Source organism: Mchenga conophoros, linkage group LG12 (assembly GCF_057382185.1).
Source record: "Mchenga conophoros isolate Kocher_MC1m ecotype Shallow Benthic linkage group LG12, M_conophoros_male_GT1.1, whole genome shotgun sequence".
NCBI lineage: Eukaryota > Metazoa > Chordata > Actinopteri > Cichliformes > Cichlidae > Mchenga > Mchenga conophoros.
The window spans coordinates 16,979,792-16,998,310 of NC_140537.1; the positions used below are offsets into that span (position 1 = coordinate 16,979,792).

The 18,519-nt window shown below is 40.5% G+C and overlaps 1 protein-coding gene across 2 annotated transcripts in view; it reads left to right on the forward strand.

Moving 5' to 3' along the window:
- The first annotated feature begins 558 nt into the window (after positions 1 to 558).
- Positions 559 to 18,519, forward strand: part of arb2a (ARB2 cotranscriptional regulator A) — a 165,208-nt gene continuing 147,247 nt past the window's right edge. For both annotated transcript variants that reach the window (XM_085294105.1, XM_085294106.1), the window contains exons 1-4: positions 559 to 630; positions 1,294 to 1,434; positions 3,020 to 3,121; positions 6,536 to 6,636. In XM_085294105.1, coding sequence (XP_085150231.1) covers positions 1,329 to 1,434; positions 3,020 to 3,121; positions 6,536 to 6,636 — 309 coding nt within the window. In that variant the 5' untranslated portion in view covers positions 559 to 630; positions 1,294 to 1,328. The remainder of the gene's footprint in view (positions 631 to 1,293; positions 1,435 to 3,019; positions 3,122 to 6,535; positions 6,637 to 18,519) is intronic.

The following is an 18,519-nucleotide window of genomic DNA, read 5'->3' on the forward strand; positions in this document are numbered from 1 at the left end:
GGAGAACCTCAAAGCGCTTAACAATTCCACTATTCATTCATTCTCACATTCACACACTGGTGGAGGCAAGCTACAGTTGTAGCCACAGCTGCCCTGGGGCAGACTGACAGAAGCGAGGTTGCCATATCGCGCCATCGGCCCCTCTGACCATCACCAGTAGGCAGTAGGTGAATGTCTTGCCCAAGGACAAAACGACCGAGACTGTCCGAGCCAGGGCTTGAACCGGCAACCTTCCGATTACAAGACGAGCGGCCAACTCTTGAGCCACGATCGCCACACTGTTATGGGAATAGTGTATTATATTTTTGTACTATTGGATATTTTGCGAACTATAGTTGATTTATTAAATATAAATCAACACAGGGTTGCATATTTGCTCGATCAACTATGCTCCTATCACCGAGCAATACAGAGTTAGGATCAGAGAACTGATGGCAATCACACGCCAGAGAACATCTGTACAAGTTCCTGCAGCTGCTGTGCTACTGTCTCTTTAAATGGATCTTCCAGTCCGTTGCCCCGGTAACCCGGAAGCCTCACGCGCTCCATGCAGCATTGCCGAGAGTCCTTCCTGTTTTACAAAATTACAAGGAAGCAGCAACAACTGGATAGTCGCATACCCTGCTAATGGTGCGTGAGTCGAAATGAAAGTATGCATGCATCCGCTGTAAATAGCGGTTCCCTGCTCGATCCTCTCTGCTTCGTTTGGTTAAAATAAACGTCTAATAAAAACACGAATATCCTGCTGTACCCGCTCGCAGTGGTCCATCTAGGGGGCTGGCTCTTTTTCAGGGGATTTCTTTCTCACAGAGCATAAACAGATGTTTTCTGTTGTGGAGAAAATGACGGAGGAGTCAGAGAGAGTTATACGTGTGAAAATGAATGCCGCTTTTGTAGTAACTTCAGCGCAGTTTTAAAGGAAGAAGAATTTCTCTGTGTTTGCATATTTAACTCAGCTGTTGCACGTGTGCTAAGTGGGCAACACGACTTCCTCCATGTTTTATGGTATTATGGCTGACAGATAGCTGCAGTGTTGTGTTATTATAGAGTAACTAATCACTAATTCATTCTCTTTAAGAAACTGGGAGATTGTTGTGTTTACAGGAGAGCAGGACGGAGCAGTAACATCCCAAATGTTATGGCCTGCTGCAACCTTATAGGTGCAGCATGCTGTGACCCAATTGCTATTGTGGTCTTACAGAGGGCTGATACTGAGAAATATTTTTATATATGGTACTAACCTAACTCATGCCCAATTCTTGGTTTTATTCTTTTTATTGCGTCACTTGACAGGATTCACCTCAGTGATCACTGGGAGGAAAGGACCCATGCTCTCTCATTTTTGTGCTGCAACACCAGCCCTGTTCATATTGTGGATCATCATGGCCCAGGTTGCTGGCCAGGAAGATAGAGAGAAAACTACTGCACTCAAAGGTGAATTATTATTAATAATGATAACACTAATAAATAATCATTTAAGGAGAATTAGTAAAACAGAGGGAAACAGGCTTTACTTTTCTGAACCAAATTAAGGTCTTTTTCTTCTATTTTGACCTAACGGCAGGCACACCATCATTTCAGACTCAATACCACACAAATCAATAAGATTATGAGCTGTAATAAAATGTCTTTAAAATATATATATATAATTAAATTATATATATATATATATAATTCTTAATTAAAAAGAACAAATAAAAAGCTTTCTTAAATGATGGGAAATAGTTTAAAAGCGTGGTTTAAAACAGTGGTTCTTTAAATGTAAGAAAGAGAGCCACTGCATTTAGGATGAGGACAGCTAGGGAGAAATATACAACTTAACATGCTATATTCTTTCTTTAGGGAAAATTAAAAACTTGCTGATGCTGTTATGCTGACCTTTACTGACTGACTCCATTTACTAAAAGTGATTAATTTTAGTAAATGAACCAAAACTATGAAAGTATGAATCAACTATAAAAATATATTCAAACTATAAAAATATGAATTGACTTGAAAGGACCAAAAGGTTTGGGCATCTGAGTTATACCCTACTGGGAGGAGGCCCAGGAGAAGTCCCCCAGGATGAGGTGGAGGAGGTGGCTGGGGTGAGGGAAGTCTGGGCTTCTCTGCTCAGACTGCTGCCCCCACGACCTGAACCTGGATAAGCATCAGAAAATGGATGGATGGTTGGATGGATCAACCTTGATTAATTTTATTGTTCAAGATGAATAAAAATCATGGTGTGTTCGGTGTGAACCTTTACCTTGCCAGTCATGTCAGAAGTAGTTTGAGAGCCCTTAAAGTGTAACAGTGACTGATCACCTTTATACTATGATGAAACCTTTTTATTCTGACTGGAGCCACCCTTCTCAGGGGTCAAGGAGTCACTTAATCGTTTTATAAAACTGCTGTGTAATGACACAGTGGTTCTTTGTTGAGTGTGCATGCATGGCCCCTTCTCCCTGGGTTGGTCATTCTAAATTGACCATACATTTGGCCTAGAGTGTCTTAACTCTATGTTAGTCCTCTTAGCAATTGTCCAGAGTGTACCCTGCTTCTTGCGACAGTTGGGATAGGCTCTGGTCCAACCGTGATTTTGAACTGGATAAGTGGAAGAAAATGGCTGGATGGTTATACATCACCCCAGTAGACTGCTGAATAACCACATGTCAGTTTTACACCTTACCAAGACATTTTATGGTATCTCTCTGTTAGGATATGTTAAACATTTGTCTCTTGAACTTAAAACTATACTTAATGTATATATTGCATGTATTGTATGTGAATGCTCTCTTTTCTACCCACTATACATCTTAATGATGATTTAAGAAGACCTTTTAGCTTAAACACGCATCTGTTGCTTCGTCATATGGGGATAATGAAAGTAAAATGTACATAGTGATTTCAACATTGTGGGAGAGAAACGGAGATTACAAAATGAATGTGTGGATTTTGTATAATGCAGATAAGTTGAAAAAACGGATGGATGGATGGAGTTTGTGTCATTGAAATAAAATCATTTGCTTTTTTCCCACAGATTTGCTGTCAAGAATAGACTTGGATGAACTGATGAAGAAAGATGAACCTCCTTTCACTTTCCCCAAAACCTTGGAGGAGTTTGAATATGCCTTTAATGAATGTGAGTGCATAGATTTACTTTTTAGAACAAAAGCCAAAAGTGTCATGATGAGCTCCACGGTTTGACCAGTTACACAAAGCCTGCTGCCGTAACAAAAAACACCAAATCCCATGACATCTAGAGATGTCAAAGATGACAAAGATTAGATGAGTTATGCTATTTTTTCTAGTCTACTCGTAGCCTTCTTTGCTGACACGTGCACAGTTCTGTAGTGTCATAGCGTCATGGATGAATCTGCATGGTCACAACAAATTGAATGGTACACTGACCTTCACACAGATCCCGATAAGAAAATTTAGATCACTCAAACCCAAGGGAGAGAGATACAGAAAGTTTCTCATTGCCATAAGTAACACTGCAGACAGCATAGACATAATTCTTTAACTGAGGTGAATGTGTTACATTTTATCTGGATTGAGGAAAAAACTCTGTAAGGTCTGGAAGTAAATTCCAGGGAAATATACAAGGCTCTGTCTTTCACGTGTCAGCTGTAGTGGTTTCCAATGAAGCCTTAAAATAAAGCAATGTGTGCTTGTAACTTTTTGTTGCAAACTGATGAAATCCACCAGTAAGCAAATTTTGTAAAAGTCAGGTCAGATTTGTGTTAAAAAAAAAAGAAGGTAATACTTTTTTCTGCCTTGATTTACTTCTTTTGTCGTCTTGTGATCCGTGAGATTAAACCTTAGAGTGCTAGATGGGTCATGGTCCTCAGGTTGGGGAACTGGAATCATTACCGTTCGCTTTTGTGTTATGTCAGCATTTTATATTTAATGACAATGTCTCTTTGAGCAAGTAAAGGTGTATGTCATTCAACATTAGAGTAAGGAGCAGAGCTGAAGCCAAAGTGGTGTGGGTGTAAATGATATGAAAGTCTCTTTAGGATTCTCTTGGCTTGCTTTAATCAAACCAGGTGGAGAAAAGGGGAAGAGCTGGAAAGGTAGTAGTGCTCGGGATTTTGGCTTAGTATTCCTTTGTAGCCTTTTCCTCTCTCTCTCACCCTCTTTCTGTTCTCTGTCAGTGTCTCTACTGGCTGTCTGTCTGGCTGAGTGGGGGACATGTTGTGTACTCTACGGCCCGTCAGTAACCTACTCAGCCTTGCCCTCTGCCTGACGGAGCATTTGCATAACCTCGCTGTGCCTAAGAACAGAGACATGGAGACTTAGCCCCCACCGGCTATTATGCCAACACCCGCCAACCACTCTACCCCACCCGCAAGTCCCAGCTCAGTCTACCATGGAGGCAGAAACACATTCAGAGACTCTCCATCTCCTCTTCCTCCTCCTTCTGTCTCCTTTCATCCCTTTTTATATCCCTTCCTCTGTATTTCTCTATTTTCACATCCTGTGTAAAATCTCCAGCTGAAGAAGAGCTTGCTCTCTCTCTCACACACACACAGACACACACACACTGCGCAGCCCTACCAATCTGTATGTCTTGTCAGTTTCTACTCAGGCCTGTTTTTGAAGGATAGCATTTCTATTAAAGCCATGGTGGCCCTCAGGCAATGTCTCTAGTATGTCGACACACAGTCGCTCTGGCTTGCAGGCATTTATATAGCTGCTCTCGGGCTACTTTAGCCAGAGACAGGTGGAACAAAAATGTTAATTTGACCATGTAATGATGTGAATACAGAAGAGGCTGTGTACAATAGTTTGCAGGTATCTTAATCACTGAAGATGATGGCTTCATCTTGCTAGCCCTGCGGTTTTCCATTACTGGAAATCCAAGGTTATGTACACCTAATTAAGCGGCCAAATTGAGAACAGAATGCTAATTATGACAGAAAAAGAGGAGAAAAGTTGAGAAAATGTTATTCCTTTGAGAGGATGTGATGTGGGAGACGGTGGAGCTGATCACCCCCAGCCCATGCATGCACACACACAGACACACACGCACCTACACAGACACACACACACACCTTTGCTACTGTAGGATTTCATTATAGCTCCTCTTTTAGGAAGTAGTGTTTAGATCCTCACCCCTCCACGAATGCATAATTGATTTTTTTTTTTTCAAAGTACTTTTTGTGCACACTGCTTTATCCTAACTTCTTGTGTACCTCTCAGGCACAAATCTATTTTTTAATGCAAAGCGACACCGAACCTGCATTCAGGATTACAGGTTGTCTAACAAGTAACTATGAAAGCGAATGTTGTTATATACAGTGAGCTAGCGATGTACGATTTATCACATTGATAGAGGTGTGAAAATGGTGGCAATTTAGAAGGAAATGAAAAAAATGCGCATTCTTTTATCTTGCAAAGATTTATTTATTTATATCTTAGATGGTTTTTACGTTTTGCAATAATTGAGAAAATATGAGAGCCCCCTGGCTATTTGGGTTAAGTATGTGTACTTTTTGTGGCTTAGCTCTTGCAATTTTTGCAGTCATAAAGGTCAAAATTAAATTTAACACTGTTTAGTGTTTTATTGTGTTGTAGTGTCAACTGGAGGATCGATGGGCTCATTGCTAAGGTAGGGGTTCCACAGCCACATGAGGGTAATTGCTGAAAAAAGTAGATCCATTTCTGAACACTGTTTTTGTATCTTAGGACTGTTTTGCATTAAATACATCTTGAATATACTAAAAGCTCCCCTCGTTTCCTTGAATTATAATAAATCACTTAAGCATCGTTCCAAAGACTTTTCGTTTTCTCTGTCAATTCTTTTGTGTAGTAATGGCGGTGTGGCTTACTTGTAGCAATTTACGGCAGCGCAGATACTTAAGTGACACCTACTGTATTCCCACACCTGGTCCTCCTGGCTGGAGCTTCTGATCTGTGTGGGTTTTTGTGTGTGTGTAAGCTCTACTGCTTAGGGTGATTGGCTGATGCCCAGACAACATCCTCAAAGGAACTACGAGGAGCAGTTGTCGTTGTGCCTAATGCTTGCCAGCCGAACTTTCTCCCTTCATGCTCACACGCATACACAAAACATACTGAGAACCTTTCCCATACCCACTTTAGTCTTTGCTCTTGGAGATTTCAGGTGGAAAAGGCAGGGACAGAACTGTGGCCTGTCGCCAGAGTGAGCACTGAAGGAGAGGGAGATGGGCACTGTTAAAGAGGAAGGGGAGAGGCTTTTTAGATGAGTGAAGAGACAGAGAGAGGGAAAGAGAATTTTTACCATACCAGCTGTCCAGCTCTGGCCTGCCAGACAACCCAGAAGGCTGTTGGAGTCGTGACTGGAAGAATGCTGCTGCATCCATGGGCCTTGTACCTGCCAGATGGGGGGGATAAAAAATAAGCAGTAAAAAAAGTCAAGTTTAGTTTGGCAGGCAGATGTACGTTTTGATGTGCCGTCAAGAGCAGGGATTCGCCTACTTTACTTGCACGCTGTAATAGAAATAATAGAAAGGTATTGTTTATTATTATTACACGTCTCTTTTTGTCCCATTACATTTTTTTCCAACAGATGGCCAACTCCGCCATATAAAAACGGGTGAACCCTTTGTCTTCAATGCCAGGGAGGATCTCCACCGCTGGAACCAGAAACGCTATGAAGCTCTTGGAGAGGTAACACACTGCTTTTTCTGCTGGCCTGCCAGTTCATAGTATGCTTTATTATACTTCAGTTGGGCCATATTGATCAAGTTTGGCTTCAGCTGCTGAGCTTATTAGGATTATCTGTCTTGACTGGTGAGAAGATGTTGCACTGGTTGTTGTCTGTTTGGACAGCAAATAGGCTCAGACTGACACACAAAGCTATAGGCAACTAAAATACAGAATGTATTCTAAGCACTTCTTTAAGTAAGCACTTTGAACTTGCTCTACAAAGACAGGCGATAGAATCTACAGCCGCTGAGTATAATAAGTTTTTTGTTCACTTTACATTAAAAACATACACAGGGTGTATCAAAAAGCATAATCTAATTTTTAAAAAAAAGCTCATTTTATTAGCCATAAAAGCTTGTGGTAAATTTAAAAATTCTTTCTGAATATAAAGTTTTACATGTAAAACTTGTAGTGTTCAGAAGTGCTCAATGTGCCCCCCTCCAGACACATGGCACAGGTCCATATAATAGTCAAACCCGTCCCATACGTTTGTGAGGATTTCTAGAGTCCCTGCTGTTGGGATCCCACCTATCTGCAAACATGTGAAATTTACGAGTCCCCTGTTTTGATCTCCACCGGTAAACAGCTGTGCAATTAAAGCACTTTGAAATCGGGAAATTCTTTTTGATATACTCTCTGTATTAACAATGAATCTTAGCCTTTTTAAACCAACGCTAATGTTATCTCGTTTAAGCTAAAACAAAAATCTCACAATAGCATACTTTCACAACTTTCAGCCAACGGATTGTTGGCGTTGTGACATCACTACTTTAGGGAAATAATACTTTTAAGTTCAGTTTTTGTTGCTCAGTTAACGTTGGAGCTTGTTTTTCTAGCATTACGTAGTGAGGGACTCACATCATGATGTAAGCTTTCTGCCAAACCTAAAGCTGAACTTTGAGAAGCAACTTGAAAAAGGTATAGGTAGTCTCATTTTCTTCAGCTGATAATCATCCTTCTTTTTATGACTTTATTATTTCCTCTGACCTGAAAACATTATGCTTTGGTCCCTTTTAGGATATTGCTTTACACTACTCGCTGTAAAAACAAAGTTATTAGGTTCGAAACATGGAAGTCTGGCACCCTGTAGATTCACACTCCTTTTACTGCTTTTCATGATCTTGTACAAATGAATTCATATTTTTATTATATTTCTCAGCATGACTAAAGACTTGTCTTTAAGTTGAATCAATTGTATTTATTTTTAAGAATCTTGATTTTATAACTGTGATGAAGCCTTTGTGATGATATTTTTTTTCATTTTCTCTGATCATTGCACGGTTTCACCTTAGAGTGAATTTGCTGGTGTATCGACTCCTGGAAAGATTGTGGTATTGTGTTAACAGACATCCGAATGCTCCACACCAGCAAACTGGCCACACTTCTCCATTTAAAGACGTGGTCACACTTCCTGATAATCAGTTCATCAAGTGCATTTGATTTGTGGCACCTGGCTCCTACTTACCCTCTTAATTGGGGTGGCTGTGGCTCAGGAGGTAGAGCAGGTCCTCTTCTAATTGGAAGGTTGGTAGGTTCGATCCCTAGCTGCTCCAGTCTACATGCCAGAGTGTCCTTGGGCAAGATACTGAATGCCGAGTTGTGCCCAATGGATTCAGAGTATAAATGTATACAAATAGATAGGAGCGGGTAGTGTTAAATACTGCTTGTGTGAATGTGTATGTAAATATGTGGTGTGTTGGATAAGCAGAGTGTACTTCGTTTTTCACCGACCTCCATAGTGTCATATGAAAACTTTTTTTTCATATGACTGCGTATAAATGTTAAGTGGTCATTAAAAATGCTCTCAAGTATGATTTGTTACCCAGACCTTCCAAACAACACTGTGTATATCTGTGCAAGTAGATCACAGCCTCTCACTCAACTGCGTAGCCACAGAGAGCAGTTTGTTTATGGTGGGAGAGGAGACTTTACACTCATCTGTAGGTTTCGGTGACTGTTTGTCCAAAAAGTCACTAGATGTGTCACTAGGTACTTAAAGGCACCTTTTGTAAAATCTCACCACTAGATGTGAGCAGTTTGCAGTCAGCTGAATTCTGTTTTCTCACCCCTCCCAATTCAAAATACAAAATACATCTGTACTAAGTGTAGACTGTCAGTCTGCTGTTTATCTCAGCTGTCATTACGTGTCCACGTCTATTTACTTCGGGGGAAGCTATAAAACTTTGTGAATGGAGCTCGATACAAGTTGACGAGTCAGTAAAGTTCATGGCTGTTCAATGACAGCAATACTGAGGTGAGTTGTTGAAGATATCCTGAGCTTTTTTATCGGCAACTGTTGAGCTGTTAGCTGCTGTTAGCCTTTGTTAGCTGCTGTTAGCTTGACACTATTGGGCTTGGACAGTTAGCAAAGAGGAGGAAGAGAATGACATGATATGTCAGTCGCGTTGTCTATTTCTGTTTTCACTTCTTTGGTGAAGGGGACCTCTTCTCAGATGTTAAAACATCGATATGATCCTTCATATCGTAGAGTCTGATGATGCAGACCCGAATTAAAATGAATGTTCTCTTCTCCTCTGTCTGTGTCGTACTACACATGTGGCCAGTCTCTAGCCACATACATAAAATGCAGAGAGGTGTAATGATAGTGTCCATCTCAGTCACTGTATTTTCAGATGGTGGGGCAACATGGCGGCTTTCACAAACTGGTGTCTGCTCCTATGCATTTCTAAGATCCATAGGAGTATTTCTAATTACACACTAATAATTGTATATTTATGAATACAATTTTATTTTTTCTGTTAAATAAACTAAAAAAAACTGACAGTACCTTTGAAAGAATTTTGCTTTAACGAAAGGCATTATTTAAGCAGAGCTCAATATTTTCTGTGGAGCTCTTTGATGCACCTTTTTTGGATATACAGAATATTTTTTCTGTATATCCAAACATACACCATTATAAAGTTCACCTCTAATTCACTCCCACTGTTCCACAACATACAATATGCATTAAGATAATGAGACAAATGTTCTTTTGTAATCTTTTTCTTTTTTTTCTTTTTGTAATTTGCATTCCCTACTATGTTGCTTTTAATTGTTGTGAAAATTCTTTGAAGTTCAAAGCAAAGTGATAGACCTGTTTGTGGGATTACCTGTTTTTTTTTTTATGCTGTATACAGTAGCTCCTTTGAGAGCCGTCTGTAAATCCCCCCCCCCCCCCCCCCCCCCCTTTCTTTTGAATGCTTGGGCGCTATCTACCAGCATCTAAAGAGGATGTAGAAACAAACATTTGGTAGCAGGAAAGCAAAGGCCCAGAAAGAACACACAGATATTTAAACCAGCTGAACTCGAGCATCTGAGGGGGGCCAAGCATTCAGATGAAGCAAATAATCATCAAGCACAATGTATGCAAATTTTATTCATCTTGTGATTAAAAAAAATTGACAGTTATATCTTCTTCAGAGAAGGAGAAAGGAAATAGTGTCAATCCCTGTTGATGTGAGCTTGTGTAATGAGAACAAATACTGTATGAGTTGTGCTTCGGGAGATTAACTGGCTAAGAAGAAAGGAGCACTACCTGAATAAGCAATATTATCTGTCTGTTGTTTTTAGGCCACAGATGATTCAAGAAAATGAATACTGTACCTCTCATACAGCTTTGCAAGTACAAATGCATTGTTTTTGCTGGGAAGAAATATGCTCCATTATAAATAGACACAACTACTGAATTGTATGCCTTTGGTTGTAAAAGTAGGTTATGGTGCTTAGTCAGCCTCTTTATGTGTGGGTTTAAGGATGTGCGTGTGTGTATGTGTGTGTGTACAAAGCCATACCTGTATGCTTATTTATGCAACTGTATAGCCAATGCATGCAAATGTATTTCTCCTTGAATTCTTACTGCATGCTGTTGTTTGTTTGTGTAGTCGTTTCTTTCAACACTATCATCCTGTTCTTTATGTCAGACAGAAGACTTTTTGCAGATGTCATGAGGGTAAATGTGGAACAACACTCTATGCAGACAGCTCTGTTATAAGCCAACTCCACTCCACAACACACCCTAATGCCCTCTATCAGCCAGCCACCTGAGACGGTCTGAGAACTAGCTACATTCAGCCCAAGAGCTGTGTAAGATGGCACAAGGACATGGGTGCATGTGTTTGCCCCTGGCAGTGTGAATAGAATAGCTTCATCATTGCCCCCTAATGTTCAATCAAATTCCTTTCTCTCCCTCCCTTTCTCCATGCCTCTGTCCATTTCTCCCTCTCTCCTTCCTTTCTTCCTTTTACCATCACTGTATGCTCACAGTTCTGCATTTTGCGTGGAGGACTCCTTGTATGTGCACGTGCATTCGTGTGTCTGTGTGCGCGGAGGCGGGAGGGTGGCGGCTGTATTGTCAGACACATCACAGCACCAGATGTCCAATTTGCACTTCAGCCTCGTCTGAATGGAGGGACAGATAGAAAGAGGGAGAACGAGAATGTTGGTGTGATGGCCTCCAAGCAAAAGAAAGAGATGGGAACAAAATTTTGGTTGAGCACAAGAGCAGCAAATAATTTTTGATGTATAAAAAAATCATTCCGAATTTCTGCCATATAATGATGGTATTATGTAGAGAGATTTGCAGATGGTATGTGAGAGAAGTTCCACCAGTCCACTTTGTTCGGAGACCACTGGTCATATTTCTCTGCATATGAGTGAGGGGGGGAAATACGTGCCTGGGCTGTGGTTCCAAAATCAAGAAATGCTACATAAGGTTAGATAGCGCCCTGATTTTTAGATCTAGTAAAATAAATGAAATACTTATAGTACGCTATATAGCAGACTTTTAGTAGAAGGTTATTCCTCAGATCCATAAATTGAAAACCTTTAAATGTACTCAAGAAGCATCTGTTTATTAATAATATGAACTATGTTTTGTAAGGGAAGCTAGGTTATTCTGTACAGATAGGACTGGAGAAACCCACCTGAAAACCCCACACACTACTGGTATAGTGACATTTCCCATTTTTGGCTCTCAGTGTTATCATTATGGCATATTACGGCTTAATAAAGAGTGGGCTATCTGTGCAATGTTATTCAATGCAGCAGGGTCACCTCAGCCTGTGTAGGTGTCAGTTGTAGTCTAATTCCAGTGATTTGGTGATGAATCTCTCTGATAGGAGACAAGCATAGGGTCTGGCCCAGATGGAGCTCTATTAAGCTGTTAATAAATGAGGATTCTTCTCTGCTCTGTCTGCATCTGTCGAATGGAAGGCAGTCACAAATTTGTAAACACACACACACACAGTCAGAATATTATAATGAAGTAAAGCTAGCCAGATGGCTGAATTAGAGAGCTGTCTCTCTCTCCCTCTCCCCCTCTCTCGCTCTCTCTCTTTCTCATTTTCTCACTGTCTCTTTATCTCTCTCTCTCTTGTCTCATACAATATCTACAGTCCCTCTGTTATCTTTTTTTCTCCTCCTGTCTCACTCTGTTTCCACATTATGGATATTGGTTGTCATATTGGCGACTTGCTAGCCAAGGTTTCGGGCACTGGTGCTAGAACAAGTGAAGGGTATAAAATGCGTGGTACAAAAGTCTGAGACCAAATGTGAAGATACTTTTAAATGGCATTAATTATTTATAATTAGAAATCATGATATGAGCTGTGATCTGAAATTAAAATTCAATCTTTGAAAAAATGTCTTAGTATTTAATTACATAATGTGCTTGAGATAGGCCTGTGTGCAAAATCCATGTTTTCCAGTATGATTGCTTTTTGTGGTGTCAGGAAAGCTCGCTGTCCCTGCATATTTTCCCTTGTGTTGAGCTCAGGTGTGTGTAAATGCCTCTTTTGTTTTTTCTCTTTGTTTTCTTTTTGGCCTTCACATACTTCTTGAAAACCTGCGAGGTTTGTTTTGGGTTATTATCCTGCATCATTATAAATCCCGCTGCGCAAATATTCAATAAGAAGGTATAACAGGTTTCTAACAAAAAACTGTAGTCAGCCAAAAGAAAATCTTTGGTGATTATAATTGTACCTAGTCTTAATCCAATGAAATTGTTCAGTGGGTGGGTTAATATCTGGATTAATTTAATCTAACACAGTGTGTGAATTGCACTGTACATACTGTCTTGGGTCTGTGAACTTGTAACTTTGGCTACCATAATAATATTAAAGAAACAAATACAGCGTTGTTGTGTTCAGCACTGACATCCTAACACTAGCAAATTAACCTGCTGTTTTAAATCATGTTGACTACTGAACTGTTATTTGCAAACTTTTATATAGTGTAAAAATTTGCAAATAAGTGTAAAAGTGTAAAATAGTGTAAAAGTGTTTTTGCCTCTAAATTTTAACGAGACAATTTCTGTGACACAGTGTGACATAATAATGTTTAAAAAACAAAGGAAGGAGACAAAAATTGTGGAGGTGTTCAAAGAACAGAGCTTGAATATTACTCATACAATAAATCTGCGCTCAACAATGTGGAATGTTTTCCCCCACATCTCCTTTATATTTAGCCTGCTTGAAGTGTTTGGCCTTTGATTTTACTGCTTGTCCTTTGAGAGTAATGGTAGATGCCCCTTATCTTAAAGTACTTTTGCTGATGAAAGTTATGATTAAATTGCTGTACCTTTAATAACTGGCCGTCAGTCTAGAGTGTAGCCTGCCTTTTTCTCAGTCTCGGTCCTCCCAGAAAATAGGCATTATTCCCAAATTGTTGAGCTATGCTCTGCTGGAGTTACTGTATACCCAGTCATGTTGCTGACCTGTTGCCAGTTAAACAAGTTACCTGTGAGATATTGCATCTTTGTTTTTTAACACTACCCAACCTTTGTAATCAAATTCTTTGACAGTGTTTTTGAAAATACACTGAGAAACTACTCTTTTAGTTTTACTCTAGTCTTCAAAGAGCATCCAAAGAAAAAAGCAGTCATATACTTGACTTATTTTGAGAAGTAGGGAAGTAGTGGTGTAATAAGAAATATTATTTACTATTAACTGGATTCACAGGCTATTCAATCAGATGTTTTATTTTACATTTTTGTTCTGTTAAACAAACTTTGAAGCATTCTTTCCCCATTTTGAACAAGAAATGGATTATGTTCTTTGCTTTTAGAGGTTCTTTGAGTTACCCATAAAAAGTCATTGAGCAGTCATTAAGTGTTGCATCCAGCCAATGATGGAAACCCTGGATACAGGCTTCCATACTGTACTTAAAGCACCAGGAGGCCCCATAACAGTTGTGGACCATTTTGTTGGGAAGCTAATGGGATCTCTCTAAAGAGGAACTATAAATGACAGCTGTCTGCCCTGAGCCACCGACTGCCATCACGTATCCATTCCCAAAACACTTTAAAACTGCTGCTGCAGCTTTTGTGAGAGCACGAAGGAGGAAGCAGACACATCCAGACAAAAAAAAAATGGTTGCAAGGAGTGGGTGAGGTGGATTTGAGTTGATGAAAGAAAAGGGAATTGGGCAGGGGATGGGGGTGGGGGTGGAAGGGCTGTTGGGGAAAAGACAGGAGAGCTGTTAGTTACAGCAAAGACATCTGTCGCTGCTGCCGACACCCACCGAGGCATACAATACCTTAGTTTGAATTAGCCCTCTGCTGACTTCTCAGTTAACACCTGAGGAGGTCATTATGATGCCATTAGGATGAGCAGTGCAGGGAGGGCAGAGAGGAGTGAGAGAGAGGGATATCCACGCTAAGTTTAAACAGTCTGTCTGTCTGTGTCTGAGAACTTTCTCTTCCCCTGGAGAGCCCTCTCTCCTCTGACAGAAGAATGACAGAGACCTCATGGGAATTACAGCATTCTCCCTCTCTGTCTCTCTCTCCCTCTGTCTCTCTCTCTTTGTTTCCCACGCGGACTGACAGATCACAAATTCACAGCAATAGGGCCTATTTTAATACATTTTCTGTTGGTACATGAGGCTGACTTAAAATAAACAACCTTTCTATTGCCTCACGCTCACTCTCATTTTCACAGTATCTCTCTTTCTGAGTATGCTTTGCTGTTGTTGCCGCTGTTGTTGTGCTGCATTGTTCAGGGGGATTTTCTTCTTTTTTTCTCCCCTCTTTTTCTTCCTTTCCTCTATTCTCTGGAGAAGAAGGAATGCTTTTCTGGGTGCAGTCAGTGATACGGCACGGAGCAGCTCTTTCAGTTTCATTATATAAACAGCTTTGATGCCTCTTCTTGCTCTCTGGTTTCTATGGCTAAGTGGCTTTGGGAGAGGGCTCTGGACTAGAGAGACAAGAGGCATGTGTGCTTCTGCTTCGGTTTCATGTGTATGTGTGTATACAGTATGTGTCTCTGTCTTTACTATGTCCTCACACGTGCCTTCTTCCACTTAAATATAGTTTTGCAGATGAAGAAGTGTGGCCTCAGTGGCCTCAGTAAGTGTTACAAATGTTTCTAATTACATTGTTTTAACTTCCTGAAACTGGCTCTCAAACTTAAACTCTGGATTATTTAAAGGTTGAGACTGAAAAACAGCTAAAAATATGTTATTAAAAAATAATTAATACATACAAACAAATTGTATTTCATGATTTTGTCTGTGGGCTAATTTTAGATTATGACATTCTTTTGCTTCCTTGTTATAACCCCAGTTTTTGTTCCCTTTGCACTGAGCATCAAAACCATTTCCTGCTTAATCACTGTCGTCCTCTCGCTCCGATCCTTCTTTTCTCTTAATATTTGCTTTGCTTTCCCTTATTCCTGTTCCTCCTCTTCCTGTCTTGGTTCTCTTACTCCCAATATTTGTTATTTTGTGTTTCTGGGAAGATTGAGCTGCTTATTGCCCCAGGTGCGGTCAGCCAAACCAGGCATGACTGTTGCAATCAGTGGGAGAACACACACACACACACACACACACACACACACACACACACACACACACACACACACACACACACACACACACACTTAATGTGGGAGGTCCTCTTCTCTGTGAGGAGTTTAAGAGTATATCTACTTGCAGCCACGATGGTCTTCATTAAGACCTTGGCGTGGTGTTTGTTTGTGAGCGATGAGGAGACTGTTATGGGGATGACCAGGAGTTTGCGAGGAGCTGATGTCACTGCCCACCCACTTAAGGGCCTCTTATCAAGGCCATGCACTGCACTGTTCTCTCTCTCTCCCACATCCCCTCTTCAATTACCCCTTCTCCTCTCAGCTGTTCACCGCTGTGGGAGCTGGCACGAGACTATGTGTCCTGGGGATTTCTTCACATCCCTCCCTTCATGTCTTCTTTCTTTCCTCCTGCTGAGCTTCCTTCTAAGTCCCTTCCTTCCTCTCTGATCCCCCTCTTCATGGTTCATCACCGCAATGCTTCCTCTACACAAACCACAGACATAGAGGCGACCTCGTACTCCAAAGATTGTCCCAGGATCTGCGTATATTTATCACAGGCATGTGGAAAGTTTGTTTTATTAGTATAATTTATCATCATTTACATTCTGTCTGAGTTTGTTTCTCTGAAGGCTGAAAAAAAAAAACCCAAGTAAAGGGTGCAGATACAAATGTTTTGCAAACTGACACACTTGTGTGTGTCCCTGAAGATAACATCATGTAGTGTGGGACTTTGACCTCAACCTTTTACAATAGTCTAAACTAATGTAATTTAAACCTGCGCTGACATTTAAAATAATGCTGTGCCTGTGTCTTGTTAGCCTGATAATACAAGCGAATTGCAGATAAAAAGATCATGGTAGCATTTGTGGCAGTGAAACCTATTGATTTCACTCCTATAAACATGTTTCTGTGTTTCTCCATCTCATTCCCTTGCTTCCCCTCTCTTTGTGTGTCTTAATATTACTTGCCAAATCAGTTCCTCGTGCTTGTCTTATCGTCTGATGCTGACAATGTAGACACTCAGAGTTGCATCCTGCAGGCATTTTCATTAAAGCACTAATACACATTGGTAATTAGGTGACAAAGAGGCCTCTCTTATTGTACTGATCAGCTGCTGAGACGTAGTCCTCGGAGGCCGGCACAGAAGTAGGTTGCCTGTGTATGTGCGTGTTTCAGTGTGTATCCAGTCTGTGCCATTGTTACTAAGGAATTCGGATGTTGTGTGGTGGCACTGTCCCTCTTTAGCTCTTATTGGATCTTGACATTATAAACTAAAGAGAATTGATACGATGACCCAGCAGTCCATTGAATATTATTTTCCTATTTATAATCTACATGATCTTTTATGAGTGGAAACATATTCATGCAGTGAAACTCTTGCATTTCCCCGCACACACATTTTTTCTCCTTTCCCTATTCCCCTTCACTCTCTCTTCTTATTTTATATCAGATGTTTCTTGAGCCACCTGAGGCACAGAACAAATAACATGCTGCAAATGAAATTTCCTGTGAAGCTTATTGATGTCATTAAACACTAGCATACTGAGGCCCAGAATCATTTTAGTCTTCATCAGACCAGCTGACATTTTAGTGAATTAGCTGTGAGGTTCTGTGGGGGTGAGGTGGGCTTGTTTTAGCTCCTCTACCACCACCCTCCCATAGGGTCAAATGGTAGAATCAATGATTTCATTTGGTCTGTCTGCTGGCCTTTGATTGGCTGGCATAAGGCCAATATGTGTCTGATTCATAATGTAATTCTTGTGTTTTGCTCTTTAAGGAGTATCCTACGTTAGCACTGAGTTTATTTTGGGTATAACGTTACAGTTTTGTGATTATCATTAAATTCATGTTTGACGCGAAAGCTGCTCTTTGTATTATTTATTTATTTGTGAGTTCGTAATTTGCATTTGACCTTGCTGTTCCAAAGATCTATTAAGTAAGTTTGGTACATGCAATTTTAGAGATCTGCATAATTTCATTGTTCCATGGTTGACATAAAACAATGAAATGTGGTCTAAAGAATTAAAGAATATTTATTTATTTGTTTATTTTTGTGCCAAAAGTTGCAAAAGCTGAACACCTCATGTCCCTTAAATGTTGCGTTACTGTTGTTTGTTTGTTTGTTTGCTTTTCTTCTGATTTCTCTGTACTGATTCAGAACATTTTTGCACTTGGCATTGTAGCACTGAGCAGCGATCCTTTCCCTTCTCTAAATAAGTAATTTCATTAGTACACACAGGAAGTTTGCTGGGTTCTGCAAAACACTGGCAGCTTGTGAAGGTCAATTTGTATGATTTGACATTGTTTGGATTTATAAATGGATATATATTTTTTTAACTTGTTAACCAAACATTTCATTTAGTAAAAGATGCAATGACCAATCCCTGTTCCGCTTGTTGTGTGCATGTCTGCTTTCTGGTGTTTTTTAAGTCTCAGCGCAGGTTTTCTCCTTTCCACACATTAATGTCATTTGGGCATCATCCCGCTCCGTGCGGCGAGACATAACAGTGTCTGGTTGTTGCTTGTTTGTGTTTGGGGGTCGATGGGTTCAGCATGACTCAAGCTCGGGCGCGCTGCGTAGCTGTGGCACCTCGGCTGGCCTTTGGTTTCCTGATTTAGTAAGACTAACACTTCTAAAACAAACCAATGTGAGCCTCCATAGCAGCAGCAGCTCCCTCTGTGGTCCATCAACCAAACACAATTGTTGTGACATGTACAGGACAGAGAGTTTGTCATAGCATGCGTTGAGACATCATAACAGCGTCAATAGCTCTACTACATCTTACTGCTAGCGGTGGCGTGCCTTGCCATCTATTATCACTGTTAACTCCTCTGTCTCTCTCTCACACCTGATCAAAAATTGAAATCTGTTCCGAGTGCTTCTCTGTGTTCTCAGCTGAGCAGGACAGGGGGAGAAGAAGAAGAAAAAAAAAGGAAAATGGAAAAGAACGTTGTTAATGTCACTGAACCATGAAAGGCTTGGCCCGGGGTTGGAATGACTCGGTATATAAGGTTCTTTAGTGCTGTGGCTGCGGGGATAAAC